The sequence below is a fragment of the Gorilla gorilla genome, chromosome 8 (genome assembly GCF_029281585.2).
Source record: "Gorilla gorilla gorilla isolate KB3781 chromosome 8, NHGRI_mGorGor1-v2.1_pri, whole genome shotgun sequence".
Classification (NCBI taxonomy): domain Eukaryota; kingdom Metazoa; phylum Chordata; class Mammalia; order Primates; family Hominidae; genus Gorilla; species Gorilla gorilla.
In genome coordinates this window covers 142,461,421-142,478,358 of record NC_073232.2, presented here as the reverse complement: position 1 = coordinate 142,478,358, position 16,938 = coordinate 142,461,421, and the positions used below count along the sequence as shown (strand labels likewise).

General features: G+C 44.9%; 1 protein-coding gene across 5 annotated transcripts in view; it reads right to left on the bottom strand.

Moving 5' to 3' along the window:
• Positions 1 to 16,938, bottom strand: part of GLRX3 (glutaredoxin 3) — a 51,069-nt gene that overhangs the window by 24,969 nt on the left and 9,162 nt on the right. For 4 of the 5 annotated variants that reach the window (XM_055354100.2, XM_004050282.4, XM_055354099.2 and 1 more), the window contains exon 3: positions 12 to 86. In XM_055354100.2, the coding sequence (XP_055210075.1) occupies positions 12 to 86 (75 nt within the window). Of the gene's footprint in view, positions 1 to 11; positions 87 to 246; positions 336 to 16,938 lie in introns of all 5 variants that reach the window. The other variant, XM_055354103.2, reaches the window with a different exon arrangement.

Sequence of the window (16,938 nt, the reverse complement as noted above, 5' to 3'; positions counted from 1 at the left end):
TTTATCCTTACCTTGAAAAACAGAAAAGTGGGAACAGAGCTAATTTCATATTTTTCAGATACTTCAGGAACACCTTCAGCTTCCAACTTTAAAATAAAAGAATTCAAACTTGGTTATTACAAGGTCCTTTTTCACTACTTTAATATGTAAATCAGTTTCACATGCATTATCCCTTCAAGTAGCTGGCATTTTTTAAAGAGCATGGTACAAAAGTTTATGACACATTTACATTTAAATGAGACTCACTGGGCTGGCATGTCATCCACTGAGTTTGCAGTGTCAAAACAGGTTCAGAGGTTTTTATTTTGTTGCACATTTCAAAAGATGCCTGGAGGCTGTGAATAAAATTTTTGGTGCACTAGTGACCTAGTAAATTTTCAATCATATGCAGCTACTACTATATTGAAATCCATAAATCACTGACCCCAGTTATGTCATGATTACAGTGCTTATTTTCTGCCCACAGCAATTCTTGCTGTTTGCTCTATTGACTAATTTCAAGAGGCAGTACATCATGACTGACAGTTGCAGCCTTCTGCAAATTATGAAGCAAAAAGGACTATTTCTTCAATAAACTATTGATGTCTGATAAATTTTGCTTTTAACTCCTGCAAGGCTGCTGGACACTAGGCAGATATCTTGCTAGGTTACTTGCTTCCGGTCTATTTACAATGTAAATGCCTTTTAAATAAGATGACTGCATTGTGTTTGATAATTTCCTTGAGGCCCCTGAACAAGACAGGATGTGATATCTGATGCATGAATTTAAAACACATTTAGTAACACAATTTCTAAATAATTACGGCACAATTACTGTAAGCTATTTATGTAGGTCTTTATAAATGATATACTTTGAGAAATACCGAGCTATATCCTTCCCTCATAGGACTGTCAATTTAATATAAACTTTTAAAACCAATAAAAATCTGTATTCACATTATACCTGTAGGAAATAAAATTTATTGATAAATTATATTGTTAAAAGTTTTTAAAATATATACACTGTATTTTTCCAAGAGTAAAAGATTTCCACTGGGCTTGAAATACTATTTTTATTTAGAGCCTTACCCAATCAGGTTATATCTACCCAAATAAAGCTTGCAGAGAAAGTGGGAAGCAGAGTCCTATGTATTTGGCTTTTATCTTCTATCTCCTACATTCTTGGGTGCTCTTTTACTACCTTAATTCTTATTTTTTTAGAAAACCCTTTTGCAACAATATTTTTAATTATTTCCATTTTTAAAATGTACTTATATGAAAATTCTATAAAATCAACAATAGTCTAATAATCTGAAAAAAGAACAAAAAGATAAGGCATTCGAGACAGCTATTTAGAACAGACTCTCAAAAGTTTTAAAGACGTTTGTGTTATTTTCTTTCACATACACAACAGCACACTCAGATCAAAGATGACCAGAAAAGTTAATGACTAGGGCATGCCTACACTACCATCCTCCAGCTCATTATTTTCTGTCTTTCAGCTAACATCTATGGAGTGCCCACTACGCACTGGGCATTGAGCAAGGATCACAAAAGGGCCCTTCCTTTAGTACTACTGAATTCTAACCAAAAAGTAATACAAATCCAAAAAAAAAGGCAATACTAAGTAGAAATAAGGTAATGTGATCTTAAACCAGAACAAAACAGGTAGCACTCTGACTCATAAAAACAAATTCCTATCTTCTTTTAAAATCTGATTTCTTAGCCAGGCATGATGGCGGGTGCCTGTAATCCCGGCTACTCGGGATGCTGAGGCGGGAGAATCGCTTGAACCCAGGAGGCAGAGGTTGCAGTGAGCCAAGATCGCACTATTGCACTCCAGCCTGGGCGACTAAGCAAAACTCCGTCTCAAAAAAAAAAAAAAAATCTGATTTCTTCTTACATTCTTATATTCCTGCTGATTTCCAGTGGAATAACAATTCTTCTGGGAAGCAAATGACCTCTTACAATTCCTGCTGAAGGCTAAGAACTACCACAACTGCCTCCACTCAATCAGCTCCCAGAAGAAGAGATCCTCATAACACAGAGACAATGGTAACAGACAAATCTTAAGAAGAAGGGAACAGGAACATTATTTAAGGCAAAAGAGTTCTCCAGAACATCAAGGGCATCTGAAGTCCTAAAACCCTTGCAGCACTAAAATTCGTTAGAAATATTTTTGTTGGATTTAATGTAACAGTTTTAACAATGAAAATAGAAAATAAATATATAAATATTTTTAAAGGATCTGCATTCAGAAGAGCTCAAAGATTATCAGAAATAGCTATCATTCATGGGCGACCTACCCTGTGCCATAAACCATGAGAAGGCCTTAACATAAAACAGCCTAGCCTACAGACAATTTTGAAAGGTGCGAAATTTTAGCATGTTATCATTTCAACTTAATAAGTAGTTAAAGAGGAGGTGCAATGGTTGGTTTAAGGTTTCAACTTGACTGGGTTAAGAGATACCCAGACAGCTGTTAAAACATTACTCCTGGGCATGGCTGTGAGGGTGTTTTGGGAAGAGACTGGCATTTGAATCAGTAGACTGAGTAAGGAAGATCCATTCTCACCCAATATGGGCGGGGTGGGGGGGGGGGGGGGGGGGGCACCATCCAATAGGTTGAAGGCCTGAAAAGAACTAGGAAAAAAAAATGCAGAAGAAAAGCAAAAAAGCAAATCCTGTCTTTCTCCGTCTTTCTCTCTCTCCCTCCCTCTCCTCCGCACACCCCCATCCCCCACCCCTCCTGCCCCATCCCTCCCTCCTGGAGCCGAGATATCCATCTTCTCCTGTCTTTGGACATCACAGCTCTAGATTCTCCAGCCGTTAGACTGCAGGACTTGCACCAGCGGCCCCCAGGTTCTCAGGCCTTCAGACTTGGACTGAGCTACGCCACCAGCTTCCCTAGTTCTCCAGCATGTGGAGGGCAGATGGTGAGACTTCTCAGCCTCCTAAATCCCCTCTCATCTATCTGTACCTATCCTATTAGTTAGTTCTGTTTCTCTAGAGAACCCTAACTAACACAGGAGATAACTTGGGTAACTTGCCCAAAGATACATGGCTAATAAATGGCAGAGCTGAGAAACAATCCAAGTTTGTTTGACTATAAAACCTGTGCTTTTTTCACTATACTATGGTTAATTTTTTCTACTACTACAATCAAAAAGAAAGATTACATGTCAAAGTAGGATTTATACAAGACTTCAGGACCAACCAAACATGAACATTTCCAAAACAGAATCCAGGCAAAATGCCTCAAGTGGGAACCACTTGCTTCCTATACCAAGAATCCAAACCTTGGGACCAGTCCCACCTGCTATGTGTCTATGGAGAAGGAAAGAAAGCGCAAGGGAGGCATCAGGTAAATCCAGAGATGGGGAATCCTCTCTCTATTCTACTTTTATTGAGCTGGGGGTCATCGGATGCCACTGTGACAGTAACGGCGAATAGCTACAATTTATTCTGGGCCAGATACTATTCTAAGTGTGCTTCACGTATAGACTCACTTAATCCTCACACGTATAGACTCACTTAATCCTTACAACAACAGGCACCGTCTTTAACATCCATTTTACAGAAGAAACTGGAACTTAAAGAGGTTCCATAACTTGGCCTAGATCACTGCCATGATTTGAATGTATATGTCCCTCCTAAATTCATATGCTGGAAATTAACATCAAAAGTGATAGCAATTAAGAGGGGCCTTTGGGAGGTGATTAGGCCAAGAGGGCTATGCCCTCATGGATGGGAACAGTGCCATTATAAAAGGGTTTGAGGCTGGCTAGTCCGTTTTTGCCCTTCTTCTCCTGCTGCCAAGTAAGGACACGGCAACAAGGTGCCATCTTGGGAACAGAGAGCAAGCCCTTGCCAGACACTGAATCTGCTGGTGCTTTGATCTTGGATTTCCCAGCCTCTAGAACTGTGCGCAATAAATCTGTTGCTTAAAAATTACTCAGTCTAAGGTATTCTGTTATAGTAGCACAAATGGACTAGGACAATTACAAACCTGTTGAATGATGTAGGCAGACAGTGTGTCTCTGGAGCCAAGCGCCTCCCTACACCATGTTCCATTTCATGGCTGCTGCCCTGTCCTCATTCCACTGACCCTTCAGTATCCTTCAGTAACAGTGACCACAACCACCTTCCTGCAACACCTTCCGCTTGGCTCTCCATGTTTCCTCTGCCCTCCCTAAATGTTCAAACTCAGTGTCTGTTTCTGTCATCTCTGGCAGCCTCTGAACACCGGCATGTGCCAGCCTTGGTTCTGAGTCCTCTTCTATGCCTATCCACACTCATTCTCCTGGAGTGGGCTCATCCGATCCTATGGCTCTAAATGACGCTGCTATTACAACTCCCAACTTCTTCCCAGCCCAGGCCTCTCCCCTCACCTCCAGACTATACACTCAACACCTGCACTCAGAGCTCTATCAAACACCTCTCACTAAACCTGCTCCTCCCACAAGGCATCTCTATCTCACAAAATCCATCCAGTTCCTAAAATCAAAAAGGAGACAACCTTGATTAATCCATTTCTCTCACTCTCACACCTACTCCATCAACAGGTATTCTGGGCTCCCCTCCAAAATATAATCCCACTCAGACCATGACATCATTTCATCTCTCACCTGGCCTAGGAGCCTCCTAACTGGGGTACCTGCTTCTATTCTGCACCCTTCCCCCTTCAAACCATTCTCCAGCCAGAGTAACTGACTTATGACAGGAATGGAACTGTGTCATTGCTATTGCACTTGGAATAAGACCTGAATGTTATCGTTCCCCACAAGGTCACTGACCCCTGCCTGCCACTCCAACCTCACGTCACACTCTCACCACCCTCCAGCCCCACTAGCCTTCTGCTTTGACACTCTGCACTTTGGTTAAAAGCTCTTCCTAGCTCTCCCAATGGCTGGCTCCTTTCCATTTTTCAAATGGCCCTGCCGGCACAGTAGCTCACACCTGTAATCCCAGCACTTTGGGAGGCCAAGGTGGGAGGAATGCTTAAGCTCGGAAGTTTGAGGCTGCAGTGAGCTATGATCACGCCACTGCACCCTGGCCTGGGTGACAGAGCGAGACCTTATCTCTAAAAAAAAAAAAGAAAGATCTCTCTTCCTTAGATACACCCTTCCAGCCCAATCTAAATAAAGTATCCTACCTATCCCAGTTCCCATTTTCATAGCCTATTTCTTTCTTTTGCAGAACTTATTACTACCTAAAATTACCTTGATAACATATATGTCTACTATTTGTTGTCTGTGACCCTTAATGTTCTGTATCCTCAGTGCCTAGACTACTGTGTGGCATTTAGTGTTTGATAAATTTTGACAGAATATTAAACAAAGGTGGTCACTATACCTAAGCCAAGAATGGGGATGGCCACTTACCAATGATGGCACTGAGCTGCAAGACTAAGGAGAGAACACTTAAACCTGCTATTCAGGAACATTTGGCTAAACCTCCAAAAGAGGCTTCCCTCTACTCTGTGATGTGTGATATTAAAAAAAAAAAAAAATAGAATTTCAAAATCAGAATCTTTGTCAAACAGCCAAATATAAATTTCAAAACAGAAATTTAAATTAACAGTTTTGATAGTTTAGGCGGAGATCGCTTCCAAGATGGCCGAATAGGAACAGCTCTAGTCTGCAGCTCCCAGCGAGATCAATGCAGAAGATGAGTGACTTCTCCATCTCCAACTGAGATACCGGGTTCATCTTATTGGGACTGGTTGGACAGTCGGTGCAGCCCATGGAGGGCGAGCCAAAGTAGGGCAGGGCGTCACCTCACCCAGGAAGCGCAAGGGGTTGGGGGATTTCCCTTTCCTAGCCAAGGGAAGCCATGAGTGATTGTACCTGAAGGAATGGTACACTTCTGCCCAAATACTACGCTTTACCCACAGTCTTTGCAACTGGCAGACCAGGAGATTCCCTCCCGTGCCTGGCTCAGTGAGTCCCACACCCATGGAGCCTTGCTCGCTGCCAGCGCAGCAGTCTGAGATCAACCTAGGACACTGAAGCTTGGCTAGGGGAGGGGCGTCCGCCATTGCTGAGGCTTGAGTAGGCCATTGCTGAGGCTTGAGTAGGCAGTTCTATGCTCACAGTGTAAACAAAGTGGCAGGGAAGCTCAAACTGGGTGGAGCCCACCACAGCTCAGCAAGGCCTGCTGCCTCTCTAGATTCCACCTCTGGGGGCAGGGCATATCTGAACAAAAGGCTTCTACAGACTTAAACGTCCCTGCCTGACAGCTCTGAAGAGAGCAGGTGGTTCTCCCAGCATGGCGTTCAAGATCCGATAACAGACAAACTGCCTCCTCAAGTGGGTCCCTGACCCCCGTATTGCCTCACTGGGAGACACCTCCCAGTAGGGGCCGACAGACACCTCATACAGACAGGTGCCCCGCTGGAACGAAGCTTCCGGAGGAAGGATCAGGCAGCAATATTTGCTGTTCTGCAGCCTCTGCTGGTGATACCCAGACAAACAGGGTCTGGAGTGGACCTCCAGCAAACTCCAACAGACCTGCAGCTGAGGGGCCCGTTAGAAAGAAATCTAACAAACAGAAAGGAATAGCATCAACATCAACAAAAAGGATATCCACACAGAAACCCCATCCAAATGTCACCAACATCAAAGACCAAGGGTAGATAAAACCACAAAGATGGGGAGAAATCAGAGCAGAAAGGCTGAAAATTCCAAAAACCAGAACGTCTCTTCTCCTCCAAAGGAACACAACTCCTTGCCAGCAAGGGAATAAAACTGGACAGAGAATGAGTTCAACAAGTTGACGGAAGTAGGATTCAGAAGATCGGTAATAACAAACTTCTCCTAGCTAAAGGAGCATGTTCTAACTCATTGCAAGGAAGCTAAAAACCTTGAAAAAAGTTAGACAAGTGGCTAACTAATCAATGTAGAGAAGAGCTTAAATGACCTGATGGAGCTGAAAACCACAGTATGAGAACTGCGTGAAGCATACACAAGCTTCAATAGCCGATTCGATCAAGCGGAAAAAAGGATATCAGTGATTGAAGATCAAATTAATGAAATAAAGTGAGAAGACAAGATTAGAGCAAAAAAGAGTGAAAAGAAACGAACAAAGCCTCCAAGAAATATGAGACTATGTGAAAAGACCAAATCTACGTTTGATTGGTGTACCTGAAAGTGACAGGGAGAATGGAACCAAGTTAGGAAACACTCTTCGGGATATTATCCAGGAGAACTTACCCAACCTAGCAGGGCAGGCCAACATTCAAATTCAGGAAATACACAGACCACCACAAATATACTCCTCGAGAAGAGCGACCCCAAGACATATAACTGTCAGATTCACCAAGGTTGAAATTAAGGAAAAAATGTTAAGGGCAGCCAGAGAGAAAGGTTGGGTTACCCACAAAGGGAAGGCCATCAGACTAACAGCAGATCTCTCGGCAGAAACCCTACAAGCCAGAAGACAGTGGGGGCCAATATTCAACATTCTTAAAGAATTTTCAACCCAGAATTTCATATCCAGCCAAACTAAGCTTCATAAGTGAAGGAGAAATAAAATCATTTAAAGACAAGAAAATGCTGAGAGATTCTGTCACCACCAGGCCTGCCTTACAAGAGCTCCTGAAGGAAGCACTAAACATGGAAAGGAACAACCAGTACCAGCCACTGCAAAAACAGGCCAAATGGTGAAAGACCATCGACACTATGAAGAAACTGCATTAACGAACGGGCAAAATTACCAGTTAGCATCATAATGACAGAATCAAATTCACACGTAACAGGCTGGGTGTGGTGGTTCATGCCTGTAATTCCAGCACTTCGGGAGGTTGAGGCAGGTGGATCATTTGAGATCAGGAGTTTGAGACCAGCCTGGCCAACATGGTGAAACCCTGTCTCTACTAAAAATACAAAAATTAGCTGGGTATGGTGGCAGGTGCCTGTAATCCCAGCTACTCAGGAGGCTGAGGCAGGAGAATCGCTTGAACCTGGAAGGCGGAAGTTGCAGTGAGCCGATGGCATCACTGCACTCCAGCCTGGGCAACAGAGTGAGACTCCGTCTCAAAAAAAAAAAAAAAATTCACACATAACAAAATTAACCTTAAATGTAAGTGGGCTAAATGCCCCAATTAAAAGACTAAAAGACACAGCCTGGCAAATTGGACAGAGTCAAGACCCATCGGTGTGCTGTATTCAGGAGACCCATCTCATGTGCAAAGACAAACATAGGCTCAAAATAAAGGGATGGAGGAAGATCTACCAAGCAAATGGAAAGCAAAAAAGGCAGGGGTTGCAATCCTGGTCTCTGATAAAACAGACTTTAAACCAACAATAATAGACTGGATAAAGAAAATGTGGCACATATACATCATGGAATATAATGCAGCCATAAAAAAAGGATGAGTTCATGTCCTTTACAGGGACAAGGATGAAGCTGGAAACCAGCATTTTCAGCAAACAATCACAAGGACAGAAAACCAAACACCACATGTTCTCACTCATAAGTGGGAGCTGAACAATGAGAACACATGGACACAGGGAGGGGAACATCACACACCGGGGCCTGTTGGAGGGTGGGGGGTTGAGGGAGGGATAGCGTTAGGAGAAATACCTAATGTAAATGATGAGTTGATGGGTACAGCAAACCAACATGGCACATGTAAACCTATGTAACGAACCTGCACATTGTGCACATGTACCCTAGAATTTAAAGTATAATAATAATTTTAAAAAAAAGTTTTGATAACTTCTTTAAAGACTTTCACCAAACTTAGCCCAGAAACAGCTAATAAAACCATGTTAATTTTGGGTTTTTTTAATTACCAAGATAGCACAGATAAAAACCTACAGTCTTTTTAAGATTTAACAATTCTACCAGAGCCGGGCACAATGGCTCATGCCTGTAATCCCAGCACTTTGGGAGGCCGAGGCAGGCGGATCACGAGGTCAGGAGTTCGAAACCAGCCTGGCCAACACGGTGAAACCCCGTCTCTACTAAAAATACAAAAATTAGCCAGGAGTGGTGGCACACACCTGTAATCCCAGCTACTCAGGAGGCTGAGGCAGAATTCCTTGAACCCAGGAGGCAGAGGTTGCAGTGAGCTGAGTTCACGCCATTGCACTCCAGCCTGGGTGACACAGTGAGACTCTGTCTCAAAAAAAAAAAAAAAAAAAAAAAACCAATTCTACCAGAATTATCTGAGATGCATTTTTAGAGTTCCTTCCTGTAGAATGAAATCCAACATATGCTCTCTTAAGATGCCAAATAAATTGGCCAACATTCTCTGCCACGGAAAAATTTTAATTCCACTAGTTAGCGTGCACCTGGTTATACAGCTAGTTGGTACCCTTCAGAAGATTGCCCAACACTATCTGTTTACATACAGTAATTATACACTTAGAAATTAAACATAAACTACATTTACATTTATAATGACTGTACAGATCTTTAGAAATTCAACAGTGCAATCTGTATCTTTAAGATAGTCACACTTTCAAAATAAGAATAAACTATAAAGATTCTTGTTTTTTAAGAAGCAAAAATACATTTAAATACGTAACTCCTCCATACCCTTGATCGTATATTTTAAATTACAATGAAAATAAAATGCAAGTACAGCAGCTACTATATAAACAAAATTAATGTCAAATGAAATACAATAGTATAAAATCTCACCAACCAGCTAGCTGGTAAGTCTGACTTTGAGAATGTTTGCACTGAAGTACATGATATGGTAAAATGAGTATACTATGGCCTAGCAGGATGGGAGTAGTAAGCTGGAAGTGGGATCGGGGAGGCTTGCATGGAAAGCAGGAGCCATTCGAACAAAGGAAAGTCATTTTTTTCTTTTTCTTTCTTTTTTTTTGAGATGGAGTCTTGCTCTGTTACCCAGGCTGGAATGCAGTGGTGTGGTCTCAACTCACTGCAACCTCCGCCTCCTGGGTTCAAGCAATTCTCCTGCCTCAGCCTCCCGACTAGCTGGGAATAGAGGCGTGTCCCACCACAGCTGGCTGATTTTTTTTGTATTTTTAGTAGAGATGGGGTTTCACCGTGTTAGCCAGGATGGTCTCGATCTCCTGACCTCGTGATCCACCCGCCTTGGCCTCCCAAAGTGCTGGGATTACAGGCGTGAGCGACCATGCCCGGCCCTATTTTTTTTTTTTTTTTTTTTTTTACTAATGAAAACCTGATGAGGTAAAGGTCCCCATGTCAAGTATCTCACCATCTAGTCAAGGAGGCAATGAAAAAAGGAATTAAATGACAATATAGACAAAAATATAGGGCATTTCCTGATCCAAGCAACCAATGGCACAGAGACAAAAAAAAAGCTACAGGAAAAAATAGCTATGATTTCATACAAAATAGTTGATTTGGATCTCAAATACAACCAGCAGCAGGTACCCAACAAAGCCTTGTGCTATTCTTCCTCTCTCCCACCCCCCTCTGCCAGATACCATATTTTGGAAGATTCTATCAAACAATTAATTAAATGACAAAGGTGTACTCCTATTTTGGGTAAAGACACAAACAAGAATCAGTATGAGAGAAGATACTGACTATGTAATTTGAAAATAAAAGGCACTAAAACATTTTAACTATTTCATTTTATTCTGAATAAACACAAGGTTTCTCTAAGACTTTTCCTGTTTTTTTTTTTTTTTTTTTTTTTGAGACAGAGTCTTGCTCTGTCACACAGGCTGGAGTGTAGTAGCGCGATCTCGGGTCACTGCAACCTCCACCTCCTGGGTTGAAATGATTCTCCTGCCTCGGCCTCCCGAGTAGCTGGGATTACAGGCATGCGCCATCATGCCTGGCTAAATTTTGTATTTTTAGTGGAGACAGGGTTTCACCATGTTACTCAAGCTGGTCTTGAACTCCTTTTAGTGATAGAAATACCACATCATCTCCTCTGGGCCCTAGGAGGTGTGACAAACTCAGGATGGAGCCCAGAAGAGCCCACTAGACATGGCAGTGACTCAGGTAAATGGTACACCACCCATTATAAACACAGCACCCAAAAGGAGTACAGATGCACTTTTTAATTTTTTTTTAAGAGACAAGGTCTCACTCTGTCACCCAAGCTGGAGTATAGTGGCACAATCATAGCTCACTGCAGCCTCTAACTCCTGGACTTCAGCAATCCTCCCACCCCAGCCTCCCAAGTAGCCGGGGCAACAGGTGTACACAGCTAGTTTTTTAAATTTTTATTCTGTAGAGATGAAGTCTCGCTATGTTGCCCAGGCTGGTCTCGAACTCCTGTCCTTGAACAATCCTCCCACTCACACCTCCCAAAGTGCTGGGATTATAGGTGTGAGCCACTGTGCCCCACTCCAAATACACTTTACGACCATATCATCAATACAGAGAATGAGGGATTCAGATGCAATAAATATGAAAACCTTGTCTTTCAGCATTCAATTCCAATGAGCACAAACTAACTACTCTGACCAAAAATGGGTGACTAACTCTTCTAACTCTATTTTTACCAGCTCCTACAAAATAAGAAATTGTTGATAGTCACAAAAGTTTACAATCTGTTTAAAAATATCTAGTGTATGATCACTTATTTAATGATTTTATAAATCCCAGTCACAAAAATGAACTGATCCCTTTACTTCACAAGCCAAAAATGCCAAACCATTTCATCATTAAAAAAAAAAAAAAAAAAAAAAAAGACTGAAGGGCAAAGTGGCTCACATCTATAATCTGAGCACTTTGGGAGGCCAAGGTAGGCAGACTGCTTAAGCCCATGAGTTCAAGACCAGCCTGAGCAACATGGTGAAACCGTATCGCTACAAAAAATACAAAAATTAGCTGGGCAGGGGTGTACACCTATAGTCCCAGCTATTCGGGAGGCTAAGGTGGGGAAATTGCTTGAGCCTGGGAGGTAGAGGCTGCAGTGAGCCAAGATCACTGCACTACAGCCTTGGCAGTAAGAGTGAGACCTTGTCTCCAAAAAAAAGACTAAGAAATCAAATAGACTGAGCTCCCTCTCCCTCTCCCTCTCCCTCTCCCCACGGTCTCCCTCTCCCGCTCTTTCCACGGTCTCCCTCTGATGCCGAACCGAAGCTGGACGGTACTGCTGCCATCTCAGCTCACTACAACCTCCCTGCCTGATTCTCCTGCCTCAGCCTGCCGAGTGCCTGCGATTGCAGGCACGCGCCGCCACGCCTGACTGGTTTTCGTATTTTTTTGGTGGAGACGGGGTTTCGCTGTGTTGGCCGGGCTGGTCTCCAGCTCCTAACCGCGAGTGATCGGCCAGCCTCGGCCTCCCAAGGTGCCGGGATTGCAGACGGAGTCTCGTTCACTCGGTGCTCAATGGTGCCCAGGCTGGAGTGCAGTGGCGTGATCTCGGCCCGCTACAACCACCTCCTAGCCGCCTGCCTTGGCCTCCCAAAGTGCCGAGATTGCAGCCTCTGCCCAGCTGCCGCCCCGTCTGGGAAGTGAGGAGCGTCTCCGCCTGGCCGCCCATCGTCCGGGATGTGAGGAGCCCCTCTGCCTGGCTGCCCAGTCTGGAAAGTGAGGAGCGTCTCTGCCCGGCCGCCATCCCGTCTAGGAAACGAGGAGCGCCTCTTCCCGGCCGCCATCACATCTGGGAAGTGAGGAGCGTGTCTGCCCGGCCGCCCATCGTCTGAGATGTGGGGAGCACCTCTGCCCTGCCGCCCCGTCCGGGATGTGAGGAGCGTCTCTGCCCGGCCGCCCCGTCTGAGAAGTGAGGAGACCCTCTGCCTGGCAACCGCCCCATCTGAGAAGTGAGGAGCCCCTCCGCCCGGCAGCCGCCCCGCCCGAGAAGTGAGGAGCCCCTCCGCCCAGCAGCCACCCCGTCTGGGAAGTGATGAGCGTCTCCGCCCGGCAGCCACCTTGTCCGGGAGGGAGGTGGGGGGGTCAGCCCCCCGCCTGGCCAGCTGCCCCGTCCGGGAGGGAGGTGGGGGGGTCAGCCCCCCACCGGGCCAGCTGCCCCGTCCGGGAGGGAGGTGGGGGGGTTAGCCCCCCGCCTGGCCGGCCACCCGGTCCGAGAGGTGAGGGGCACCTCTGCCCGGCCGCCCCTACTGGGAAGTGAGGAGCCCCTCTGCCCAGCCAGCCGCCCCGTCCGGAAGGGAGGTGGGGGGGTCAACCCCCCGCCCGGCCAGCCGCCCCGTCCGGGAGGGAGGTGGGGGGGGTTAGCCCCCCGCCTGGCCAGCCGCCCCGTCCGGGAGGTGAGGGGCGCCTCTGCCCGGCCACCCCTACTGGGAAGTGAGGAGCCCCCCCGCCCGGCCAGCCGCCCCGTCCGGGAGGGAGGTGGGGGGGTCAGCCCCCCGCCCAGCCAGCCGCCCCGTCCGGGAGGGAGGTGGGGGGTTAGCCCCCCACCTGGCCAGCCGCTCCGTCCGGGAGGGAGGTGGGGGCGTCAGCCCCCCGCCCGGCCAGCCGCCCTGTCCGGGAGGTGAGGGGCGCCTCTGCCCGGCCGCCCCTACTGGGAAGTGAAGAGCCCCTCAGCCCGGCCAGCCGCCCCGTCTGGGAGGGAGGTGGGGGGGTCGGCCCCCCGCCGGCCAGCCGCCCCGTCCGGGAGTGAGGTGGGGGTTCAGCCCCCCACCTGGCCAGCGGCCCCATCCCGGAGGTGAGGGGCGCCTCTGCCCGGCCGCCCCTACTGGGAAGTGAGGAGCCCGTCTGCCCGGCCACCACCCCATCTGGGAGGTGTACCCAACAGCTCATTGAGAACGGGCCATGATGACAATGGCGGTTTTGTGGAATGGAAAGGGGGGAAAGGTGGGGAAAAGATTGAGAAATCGGATGGTTGCCATGTCTGTGTAGAAAGAGGTAGACATGGGAGACTTTTCATTTTGTTCTGTACTAAGAAAAAATTCTTCTGCCTTGGGATCCTGTTGATCTGTGACCCTACCCCCAACCCTGTGCTCTCTGAAACATGTGCTGTATCCACTCAGGGTTGAATGGATTAAGGGCGGTGCAAGATGTGCTTTGTTAAACAGATGCTTGAAGGCAGCATGCTCGTTAAAAGCATCACCACTCCCTAATCTCAAGTACCCAGGGACACAAACACTGCGGAAGGCCGCAGGGTCCTCTGCCTAGGAAAACCAGAGAACTTTGTTCACTTGTTTATCTGCTGACCTTCCCTCCACTATTGTCCTGTAACCCTGCCAAATCCCCCTCTGCGAGAAACACCCAAGAATGATCAATAAAAAATAAAAAATAAAAAATAAATTAATTAATAAATAAAAAAAAAATTCATAAATTAAATAAAATGCCTGGTCCAGGTGAGGCTTCCTATGAGTATTTGTTATATACTCTTTTTTTAAAAAAATGAAATGAAATCCTTGGCACATGTTTTTCTTAAAAAAAAAAAAAAAGAAATCAAATAGACACAAGATGAAGCAGAAGAACATTAGTTCTTACTCTAGAACTTTCCAAAAACTCTCATTAACAAAAAGAAAGCTGTTTTAAAATGAACTACATTCCTCCTTTTTTTTGAGACATGGTATCACTCTACGTCCAGTGGTGTGACCGCCTTGAGACCTCCTGGGCTCAAGGAATCCTCTGCTTTATCCTCCCAAGTAACTGGGACTACAGGTGCACACCAACATGCACAGCTAACTTTTTTAGTTTTTCTTTTGTAGAGATGGTTTTGCTATGTGCATCAGGCTGGTTTTGAATTCCTGGCCTCAAGCAATCCTCCCACCTCAGCCTCAAGAGGTGTTGGGATTACAGGTGTGAGCCGCGGCGCCCAGCCTGCATGCCTCTCTTACTGGGAAAGAACGATGATCTCTCATTCTACTTCTCTTTTGCTTACTATTGTCCGGCAAGTGCCTTTTAATTAGCTGCCTTACAAATGCCATGCAAAGTACCTTTGCCCTTAATGATGGCTAATCAAAGAAAAACTATGTCATAGAGTGAATTTCTGGAAAGTGATGACTCCTGGAAGAATGACCAATCTTACGCTGTCATCATCCTCATGAGTGGCAGGTGCAGTCAGGCTCAGGTATCCCCCACAACCCAAAATCGCTGAGGGCTCCTCCAACCTTTGGCTCACAGAGATACTTAAGCACTTGAACAACTTAAAATCTCACTGCCAAGTCTGGTACCAATGTGAGAAGTAATTCTACAGCCACTTTAAATAAATCATTCAGATAGCAGCTAAGAACAATGTGTTACCTAAACCAGTAACATGATACACATAAAAGCATACTTAGAACAATTACCATCATCTTGATTAATCTTATGATTGAAATGTTTAATCATTCATTTCACTTGTAATCATTATCTTTTATCACTGACCAAACATGCAGTTTTAACGCCCCCTTCTATTATTCATATTGGACATTTTAGGGTTACACTCTAAAGTTACATTATACATTTCATTGGAATTTTAAATAAGTCCTTAAATTTTAAAAAGCTAATCACTATATTCACATCTGCTCTATTTGCATAAAGAAACACTAGAAGGATTCATACAAAATTAATACAAGCAGTTACTTATGTGGTGGGACACAAGGGTGACAACGGAGGAACAGGGTGAGCCTTCTCAATGGACATCTTTCTATACTGTTTGGAATTTTGAGCCAACTGAGTATAATATCTATTCAAAGCAAACTTATTTATACAGAAGCCTCCTGAAAATTTTATCACCTACTATACGAATGAATTACCCTGTCAAAATTCTGTGTTTTCAGTTTACATAGAAAGAGGCATACAGACCAATACAGTTGATGTTATTTTTAACCCCATATATGAGTATATTGGGTAACATGTACTCTGAACTCACAGATTCTTGTTTTAAAAAATAAGACTTTGGTTTTTCATTTGTTTTTTAAATCTTAAGGATTCAGGCTTGGGAATACAAGGTGCACCTCCCCTCCTGATAATTCATTTCTAAGACTCTCAACACATATTTTGGCCCTGCTGCCTAAACCAGTACTAAGTCCTGAATAATATCTTTAACGTACTAAACCAATTGAGTTAATCCACAGTCAAAACTACAGCTTTCCTAGCACTCATCCACTCAAGAGAGACAGCAGGAATGTAGGAGTACACAAAACCAGAGTGAAAAACAAAAGAGGCAAGGAAGAGACTGACTGGCTTCCATCTTCCTCTGCATTCTGAACAGGTTAGAAAGACTTTCACCTTCTCCCGTAGGTCTGCCTTCATCTAAACCAAGATAGCAACTTCCTGTTCCCTAGCAGCATTTACATACCCTTTCCTGAATTATTTTCTACAGCACACCTAGCTTTTCAATGACATAATTTGTGTTACTATTTTAAATGCCTTAAAACCACAGTTACCCACAGGGAACTAACTTGTCTGCCTGTGCTCTCCAAAACTCCAGCCCACAGCCACCTTGACATTTGGTAGTCATGCCTCACACCCGAGGATGATCAAGGAAAAGTGTACATTTGGCCGGGCATGGTGGCTCACGCCTAATCACAGTACTTTGGGAGGCCAAGGCGGGCAGATCACGAGGTCAAGAGACCAAAACTATCCTGGCTAAGATGGTGAAACCCCATCTCTACTAAAAATACAAAAAATTAGCTGGGTGTGGAGGCATGTGCCTGTAGTCCCAGCTACTCGGGAGGCTGAGGCAGGAAAATCGCTTAAACCGGGGAGGCAGAGGTTGCAGTGAGCCGAGATAGTGCCACTGCACTCCAGCCTGGGCGACAGAACGAGACTCTGTCTCAAAGAAAAAAAAAAAATGCAAAATTATTTTAAGATTTTTAAGAATGATGTGCAAAAATAACAGATCCCACACCAATTATACATATTTGGAATTCCACACCACTCCATCTTTATATTAGTTAATAAAATCTAATTTTTTATTTTATTTATTTATTTATTTATTTATTTAGAGACAGCGTCTCGCTCTGTCACCCAGGCTGGAGTGCAGTGGCACAATCTCAGCTCACTGCAATCTCTGCCTCCCGGGTTCAAAAGATTCTCCTCCCTCAGCCTCCCACATAGCTGGGATTATAGGCACCCGCCACCACGCCCAGCTAATTT